At 40.2% G+C, this 9,748-nt stretch overlaps 2 protein-coding genes across 2 annotated transcripts; both read left to right on the top strand.

Moving 5' to 3' along the window:
• Positions 1–630, top strand: LOC143875711 (germin-like protein 9-3). The gene has a single exon (XM_077377314.1). The coding sequence runs from the start codon at positions 1–3 to the stop codon at positions 628–630; it is 630 nt and encodes a 209-aa protein (XP_077233429.1).
• A 5,362-nt stretch (positions 631–5,992) lies between these two features.
• Positions 5,993–7,028, top strand: LOC143875710 (germin-like protein 9-3). Its single transcript, XM_077377313.1, has one exon. It carries the CDS (start codon positions 6,196–6,198, stop codon positions 6,823–6,825), a length of 630 nt encoding a protein of 209 aa, XP_077233428.1. The 5' UTR covers positions 5,993–6,195; the 3' UTR covers positions 6,826–7,028.
• Positions 7,029–9,748: the final 2,720 nt, after the last annotated feature.

Genomic DNA, 9,748 nt, shown 5'->3' with positions numbered 1-9,748 from the left:
ATGGCCTTCAACACTTGCAACAAAAGTGCCATCATCCTACTACTGCTTGCCTTGGTCTCATCTCACATTGCCTATGCAAGTGATCCAGACATTATCTCAGACTTCATCCTCCCCCCAAATGTCACCGCTGTGGACGGCAACTTCTTCACCTTCACAGGTTTGCGCACATTGGTCGGGGTGGACCCACCAACAACTTTCACGGTCATCAAAGCTACGAAGGCCGAATTCCCAGCTCTCGATGGTCAGAGTGTCTCTTACGCCGTACTACTATTCCCTTCGGATTCCGTCAACCCTCCCCATAGTCACCCTCGCTCGGCTGAGCTCTTGTTCCTCCTAAGCGGTTCTCTAGAGGTCGGTTTCGTAGACACCACCAACAAGCTCTACACTCAAACACTCCAAGCTGGGGACATGTTTGTTTTTCCCAAGGGTCTTGTACACTTCCAATACAACAATGATGCTACGAACCCGGCTCTTGCTATCTCCGCCTTCGGTAGTGCAAGTGCGGGGACGGTATCGATTCCTAGCGCTGTCTTTACGACCGGAATCGATGAAGGAATCCTCGCCAAGTCTTTCAAGACCGATATTGCCACTGTTGAGAAAATCAAGGCAGGACTAGCACCTAAGCCTTAAATTTGCTGTTCTTCCCACTACTACTCCAATTACTACTAATGTTTGCTTGTTCTATAAGCATTTTTATTTAAGTGAATAATACCTCATTTATATTTTGAGGATATTCGTCATATGTTACCCCTCAAATAAGTGTATCTAGTCTTAGGCCAATTTGGTTGCCTAGTCTTCCCAATTTGTTTAGCTATTTTTGAAATGCCAAATGCTGGATTGGATTTTTACTCATTTTAGTTTGTTATTAGAGGAATTCTTCACCCTGTCACACTTTTAAATGTGTTTTAAGTGGCTCAAGCCATCATATGAGAACTCAACAATATAACTATGCACATCACTCGACTTTTTAAAAGTAAATATGAAAAAAATCAAAGGCTTAGAGCATGTCTGGCAATCAGGAATTAAAAAAATATTTCATGGAATATTTGTGGGGCCAGTTTTGATAGATGGGCTCATGACAAAGAGAGAGTTGATAGGGTGGGTGTGAGAGTAGCATGAAAAGCCCCTAAAAACATGAAAAAAAACCACAAATTTAGGGCACGTCTGGCTGCTATGAATTTGTTTTCATGATAAATCGGTTTCTACAAGTGGAGATGAAGGTGAAGACGCTAAACATCAAGAAACCAAATCCAGGAAACTAGTGTCTCCAGTGATTAGATGGGGTTAAAAATTAGGAAACAAAAAACTCTACTCAAAATCTGATCGACCTTTTCCCAATTTTTAGCCACCTCTAACAGCCGGAAACACTAAGGGGCTGTTTGGATATGCGGATTTTAGAAACTTGGATTTCCTCAAAATTGTACATGGAAGACGAGAGTAGAAAGAGACCATCTGTCGTTTTTTGATTTCTCGCCCTTCTTTCCAGCTAGATTACCCCATGTTTCCAGGTTTTAGAAATCTCAGGATGCGGGTGAAATTTCTAAAACCTTATTTTCTTACTTAAAATCCAAGAAACGTTGTCAGTGCAGCATGCAACAACTTGATCATGAACACTCTCTTACACTCTTTTCAACCTAAAAAACCTAGTTTCTAAAATCTGCGTGTCCAAACGGCCCCTAAGTTTCCTGGGTTTAGTTTCCTGATTTTCAGCAACTTCACTCTCATCCTGATAGGTTTCTTACCCTCAGATCGGTGTTTATGCAGATGGAAGAAGATGTTAGGTATATAATATAACCCATGTATGTTCTAATATAAGCCTAATAAGATAATGGACCGGTGTAGTGGGCCTATTTGGGCTAGAGCCACTAACCTATTAAAACCGTAGTGTATCTAATATATATAGGGGCTGGAGGCAACAAACTTGGTATTCAGATACCTTGGGTGTAATGCTTCAAGCAACCTCTTGCTTGACCTAATTACTCTAACAGAAGATACTCAGAAGAACAGAGACAACGAGAGAGAGAGAGAGAGAGAGAGAGAGAGAGGAATTGTTTTCATTTCATGATCCTTTCTGCCAAATGATCTTTCCTTTATAACGGAATGTCACAGAGCTAGCACATGTAATATATTCTACTATTTTTGTTACTAAAGCAGAACTGAAATTAAGTGATAAAAATAACAGGCTTAACTAACTAATCTGGGATCATTGATGAAGTACTAATGTAATCCTTCATCCATGTTGGCTTCATCCAGCTTCCCCTGTTTTGCTCAACCTCTGTATCCAAGCTTTCCATTCTATATCTCAGCCCTTGATCCACGGTAGATCTGGATTTGTATCACATCCCCACCACTTGGAGAAACCGATTTATCTTGAAAACAAATTCATGGTAGCCAAACAAGCACGTTTCGCTACCATGATTTTCTGTCCCTTGAATATTAGCATATCTAATGGTGAGGGAGGCTGGGAGAAGGATAAACACAAGAGGGACCGAGTGAAGAGAGGGTAAGAAAAGCATGAAAAACAAGGAAACAAAAAACTCTACTAAAAAATATGATCAGCGTTTTCCTTGTTTTTTAACCACTTCCAAACTTCTACTCATTTGTGCCCGATCAAGTCCAAATAGCCAAAATGCAAACTAAACTATCGACCTCGTGTGGGGGTGGCTTTGCTCATCAATTTCCACCACTAAAATACAGCCTAAGATAATGTCACATACTGTCGACATTTGGGTGCTTCCCACTTGTGCCAAGAAAGGAACTTTCATATTCCATTTCCCAACTCAGCCAGTAGATTAGATGGTTAAAGAGAGTTTACGATGAAATGTGAATTGTGGGTTTCGAGCATGGATAACACGCCCTCATCTAAAAATGCAGATACAATGTACTTTGTACATAATTTTAGTTAAGAGAATCGATATATTCGCCCCACTTTCTTCCCAGGGCCACCTCTTCAAGTGTATTTATAACTATTCCTTTTACACTACAAAGGGTGGCCCCGTAGAAGAAAGGGGGCCATATATCATTTCCCTTAGGGCCCGTTTGGATGCCAAGAAGATTTTGATTTGGATTTCTCACATTTGCAGCCATTTTTGTGTTGTAACTTAGATCCGGAACAAATCCTTGGATTCCCAAAACAGCGATGAAAAAAATCAGAATTCCAAATATGCTGTGGAAATAATTAATTGGAAATCCACAGATCTAGCAGTCAACTTCACCCTCCTCAACCTCTCCCCTTCAGTAGGAAGTACCTCTCTCTCTCTCTCTCTCTCTCTCTCTCTCTCTCTCTCTCTCTCAGAGCACTACCCTATATGGGGATTTATCACTGCCCCAAAGCAAATGTTCAAGAGGAGGGCAGCTACCGAGATTCAAAACCGAAAAATAAAAAAGAGGATCAATTGATCCTAATATTAGGAATACCCAAAGAATCACGTCCTAAGATCACCCTCCCAATTATAGGGAGATCTTTCTACTTCAAGAAAACTTTATTACCTTTTCGTTAGGGGTGCAACTTGGGTCGGGCTCAACCCCAACCGATTTTGGCTCTGGTTAGGTTGCCATTTTCTAAAGTTGGGTTTGGAAAAGCCAACCCGATTTAATTTTGGGTTGGGTTAGGGTTGAGTCCTTGGCAACCCGACCCGAACCCGAACCTGACCTCTGTCATCTAGTTTTCTCATGTTTTTCTAGGATTACACTTTTTTTCCTTGTACTTTTCTATTTGGACCGATTTGGAGGCGGGTTGGGTTAGGGTTGACTATCCTCAACCCGAGGCTCGGGCTGGGTTGGGTTAGGGTTGAGAGAATGCAATCTCGGGTTGTGTTAGGAACCAGACCTGAGTTGCACCCCTAATTTTCATGTGACAAGCAAGGTATATGGCGAGAGAATTTGCCACCTAGTTGTCTTCTCTGTTATTGATGAGAGAACAGAAGATTACTGTCAAATATAAGATATATAAGCTTCTGCCAGTAATAATATATAGAATAAGGACTCTTCTTGTTAGAAGTTAAGTAATCGTAACTATCAAGATCTTATCGTGAGCTTCAAGCCAGATGCAGGAGAAACACGAGGCTTTGCAATATCATAGTCTATCTCTTGAACAGGTAGTATCAAGGCAATTTCGCAAAAGCAATTTTGTTGTCCCATCCTATTGGGAAAGAATTAAGGGTATTAAATGAAAAAAAAATAAAACAAAATCAGCTATGAGGTGTCTCGCTTGAAACAGAGTGATTACAAATTCCTTTTGTATACTTTTCATGTGATGATATATGAGGATATATCAAGAATATTCTCGATAAATCAATAAATTCAATATACGAGGGTGGCAAATATGGTTTATATGTTTGGACCATGAAACCATGTTTTGAACACACAAACTTATGAGGCAAAATTCAATAAGTAGACAGTGTGGAGATCGTCATCCCTAGATGGAACGTCCCCACCCCTGTCTCCTGTATGGTGTTTGAAGTTTAACTTTGATAATTATAGATTTTGGAATCCGGGGCCTTGGGTATAGGAGGTGTTCTTAAAGATGAGAAATGCCTTAATAAGTGGGACTTTTGGGGCCGATTGGTATTAGTATCACGGATTCAAATCAGGGGCAAGTGAGGGCAACCTCTAGGGTGTAAGACTGTTGTTGGTTAGAGAGATGAATAATCTTACAGTGGAGCGTAGACTCCCTTAATGTTGTTAGATGGTTGGAAGGTCGATATCGCCATCTAGATTTTCCGGGTTCTTGACGAGGTCAAGGACCAGTTGAAGGGCCACTCGGTTTGCTTCCATCATGTTTGGTTGGCTAACGGAAAGGCCGATCCTCTAGCTAGTGAAGTAGTCTCTAGAGCAACTAAAGAGATTTTCAATTCTGTCCCTCTTGACAGTTTTCATTTTTGTAATTATTCCCCTCCTTGCATTGTTGTATTTGCCTCTATGACCACCTCGGCCGTTGTTTTTATCAATAAACCCTCACCACTTCAAAAAATATGACAAAAATAAAATTGACCAAGTGTTTAGACCAAAGTTGGAAGCAGGGTACAATTTACTGTGAAAAGAATTGTAAATGATAATAAGGGATTTGCTTGGCAATTTTGGGGAAATCCATTTCGCGGCTGACTTACACTGGAGAACAGCCACCTCATATGAATTAAATCAATAAGGCAAAATTTACAGAAAAGCGAACCTCTAATATTTGTATTTAGGATATTCATCATTTTTCTGTTTATTTGCCCACTGGCTAAAGAAACCCGTCTATCGTTTCCCATAAGTTCTATCACTACAGTTGCTCCTTTTGAATTAATTCACTGTGACATATGGGGCGGGTAGGGGCAGGTATCAAACTGCATCTCTAACTGGGCACGTTACTTCCTCACTATTGTTGATGATTTTACTCGCACTACATGGAGAAATGGGTTGCACGAAATTGCCTAGCAATTTTATGGGAAGCCATTTCCCAGCCCATTCTCTTTCAAGGGAGAAGAGCGACCTCGTAGGTTAATGTCTTATTCATTAGATTCGTATAAGGTGGCACTTCTTTCTGAAATAGAAGCCTCTGAGGTGGCTGTTCTCCTGGGATTTTAAATTAAGCATCATTTAACTGCCATTCGGATTTTAAATTTACTCATACTTTGAGGAAAACATCTCAAAACATGTGTAAAACTCTCAAAGGATATGAAAATTCAACATCCCAATGGCAATTAATTGATGCTTAACAAGTGCAATAATGGCACTCAATAACAAAACCCAATTGAAAAAAAACAGCTTTCTATCTCAAGAGTGGTAGCTTATTTTGATCATTTTATTGGAATCAGCTTTCCTTCCTTTTTTGTCACACGGTTTCCACTTTCCTCCAGCTCTCCGCCCACTGTATCAATATTCTAATGAAAGAGACGTTTAATTAAGGGAAATGTTATCAGCACTACTGTATTCTAATTCGGTGTTGTTCTCCTATAATAACTCTCTCACACCTTCTAAGTAGCTGGCCGTCTTTCCTGATATCCTCCTAAGCACCAACGAGAAACAAGAAAAGTCTCAAAAACTTCGAAATCTCCATCAACAAAAGCAGGCCTCATGCCGATCACTTTCTCTTCATGCCTCCCCTATATAAATACCCTTAAATCACTACAACACCTTACTCACAAAACCAACTCCTTCCCTCTTATCTCACACATGTAGCATAATACAACTCTATATTAAACTTCATCACCAATGGCCTTCAACACTTACAACAAACATGCCATCATCCTACTACTACTTGCCTTGGTCACATCTCACATTGCCCATGCAAGCGATCCAGACATTATCTCAGACTTCATCCTCCCCCCAAATGTCACCGCCGTGGACGGCAACTTCTTCACCTTCACAGGCATGCGCACATTGGTCGGGGTGGACCCACCAACAACTTTCACGGTCATCAAAGGTACGAAGGCCGAATTCCCAGCTCTCGATGGTCAGAGTGTCTCTTACGCCGTACTACTATTCCCTTCGGATTCCGTCAACCCTCCCCATACTCACCCTCGCTCGGCTGAGCTCTTGTTCCTCCTGAGCGGTTCTCTAGAGGTCGGTTTCGTAGACACCACCAACAAGCTCTACACTCAAACACTCCAAGCTGGGGACATGTTTGTTTTTCCCAAGGGTCTTGTACACTTCCAATACAACAATGATGCTACGAACCCAGCTCTTGCTATCTCCGCCTTCGGTAGTGCAAGTGCGGGGACGGTATCGATTCCTAGCACTGTCTTTACGACCGGAATCGATGAAGGAATCCTCGCCAAGTCTTTCAAGACCGACATTGCCACTGTTGAGAAAATCAAGGCAGGACTAACACCTAAGCCTTAAATTTGCTGTTCTTCCCACTACTACTCCAGTTACTCCTAATGTTAGTTTATTCTATAAGTATTTTTTGTTAAGTGAATAATGCCTCATTTATATTTTGAGGATATTCGTCATATGTTACCCCTCAAATCAGTGTATCCATTCTTATCTTCCCAATTTGTTTAGCTATCTTTGAAATGCCAAATGTTGGATTGGATCTTTACTCATTTTAGTATGTTATTAGAAGGATTCTTCACCCAACAAAACTTTTAAATGTGTTTTAAGTGGATAAAGCCATCATATGAGAACTCAACAATATAATTATGCACGTCACTCGACCTATTAAAATTAAATATGAAAAAAAATCAAAGGCTTAGAGCATGTTTTGGAATCAGTATATATATATGTTTTATAGAATATTTGTGGGGCCAGTTTTGATAGATAGGCTCGTGAGGAAGAGAGAGTTGATAGGGTGGGTGTGAGGGTAGCATGAAAAGCCCCTAAAACCATGAAAAAATAATAATTTAGGGCATGTTTGGCTTTAATGAACTTGTTTTCAAGATAAATTAGTTTCTACAGGTGGAGATGAGGGTGAAGTTGCTGAAAATCGAGAAACCAAATCAGGAAACTTAGGGTGTTTGGCAACTATTCTTTTACGGGATTTTCCTCTTTTTTAGGGATGGAGAATGATAAAAGCCAAAAAAATCTCAAAAATCATGTTCAGCTAGCAGGTCCGTTTCAAAAATTTCTGCTACTTTTTCCACTAAAAAATAGGATTCCTCGAAGCGATAAATAACCGTTTCTAAAATTTCTCATCACTCCATTTCGGCCCGATTCTTTAGGCGAGAATGAGAAGTGTTGCCGAACATGCCCTTAGTGTCTCCAGTGATTCGATGTGGTTTCCTGATTTTTTAGACACGTCTAATTGCCGGAGACACTAATTTCCTGGATTTGGTTTTCTGATTTTCAGCAACTTCATCCTCATCTCCACATGGAGAAACCGATTTATCATAAAAACAAATTCATGGTAGCCGAACATGCTCGTTTGGCTATCATGATTTTTCCCCTGGAATATTAGCATACCTAATGGTGAGGGAGGCTGGGAGAAGGATAAATAAGTGAGGACAGGGTAAGAAACGCATGGAAAACAAGGAAACAAAAAACTAGACCCAAAATATGGAGATTTTATATGGTGTAAGCCCTTATAGTCCCCTTTTCCTCAAAAACTACTGTACGGACTACATCATGGGATGATCCAAACCGTCCATAAGATGGAACACAACGTAAATAGGATGTTCCCCAAAAACCATTTCCATAGGATAATCCTACCACTCCGATCTAATATGCAGTTCCTCTATAGATCGGAGGGGCTGGGATCATCCTATGGAAATAATTTTTAGGGAACAATCTATTTACGTTGTGTTCCATCTTATGGACGATTTGATCATCCTAAGATATGGTCCGTACAGTACTTTTTTGAAAAATAAGGGGACTCTAAGGGGTTACACCATATAAAAACTCCCAAAATATGATCAACTTTTTCCTTGTTTTTTAACCACTTCCCACCTTCTACTCATTCGTGGCCGATGGTCCAAATAGTCAAAATGCAAACTAAACTATCGAGTTGCGTGTTTGGTGTGGGGGTGGCTTTGCTCATCAATTTCCATACTGTCGACATTTGGGTGCTTCCACTTGTGCCAATAAAGGAACTTTCACATTCCATTTCCCAACTCAGCCAGTGGATTAGATGGTTAAAGAGAATCTAAATAAAATGTGATTTGTGGGTTTCAGAGCATGCATAACACGTTCTCTATAAATGCAGATCCAATGTACTTTATACATAATTTTAGTTAAGAGAAGTGATATATTCTCCCTACTTTCTTCCCATGGCAACCTCCTCCAGTGTATTTATGACTATTCTTTTTACACTACAAAGGGTGGCCCCGGGGAAGAAAAGAGGGCGATATATCATTTCCCTTAGTTTATTTTGTGATATGAGATGATCTGGCACCTTATGGTGTTAGTGCTGTTGATCTAGTGGTCCACCACTAGTGCAACTCATTGCCCTTGGTTCTATTGTGACTAGATGATCACTCGATCACCATCAGAGCAGTTGGATTTAGTTGGAAGGTCCAATAGGATACTGGTATGCAATCCGAAATTTATGTAGGAACCCACAAATGCATCTTATATTTTACAATAAAGAAAATGTTCAAGAGGAGGGCATGCTCCTTAGACTCCAAACCCAAAAATTAAAATGAGGATTAATTGATCCGAATATTAGGATTACCCATGAAGGTTTTTGTATTTGTAATTTTCCCCCTCTTTGCAATGTTGTATTTGCCTCCATGACTGCTCAACCTTCTTTTTTTTTTTATCAATAAATCCTCACCATTTAAAAAAATATAACAAAAACCAAAGTTGGAAGTTGGGTAGAATTTACTGTGAAAAGAATTCTATATAATAATAAGGGATTTGCTAGCATCCATTGCAAAAGGCATTTCGCGGATGGTCTATTGCATGTCAGATCAGCCACACAGGCTCTCTTTTTAGCAAATTTTGTCTTCATTCAGGAGGTGGCTGCTCTGACATGAAACAGCCCATCCGTGAAATGCCTTCTGCGATGGACGCTAGCAAATCCCTAATAATAATAACAAGGAATTTGCTTGGCAAATAAAAGTCCTGCTCGGGAAGAGCATCTAATTCCCCGGAAAGGATCAGTTGAAACCCCCTAATTGTTTCTGCAAGACCAACATATTTTCCTGGAGAAGCAGTAAATACTTCTGCTACGAAGAAGGGTTGTGATGAGAAACGGTCAATAATTTGCAGAAAGTCATTTAGCAGCTGACTTTTACTAGGGGTGCAACTTGGGTCGGGTCAGGTTGAGCTTTTGCTAAAAAATGAATAGGAATCAACTGGAACCCGGCTCAATTTTAAGGTAAAAAAG

Source organism: Tasmannia lanceolata, unplaced genomic scaffold, assembly GCF_043159265.1.
Source record: "Tasmannia lanceolata isolate RefF3 unplaced genomic scaffold, GAP_Taslan_0.1 ptg000004l, whole genome shotgun sequence".
Taxonomy (NCBI): Eukaryota; Viridiplantae; Streptophyta; class Magnoliopsida; order Canellales; family Winteraceae; genus Tasmannia; species Tasmannia lanceolata.
The sequence above is the reverse complement of the archived record's forward strand: the minus strand, read 5'-3'. Positions and strand labels throughout refer to the sequence as shown.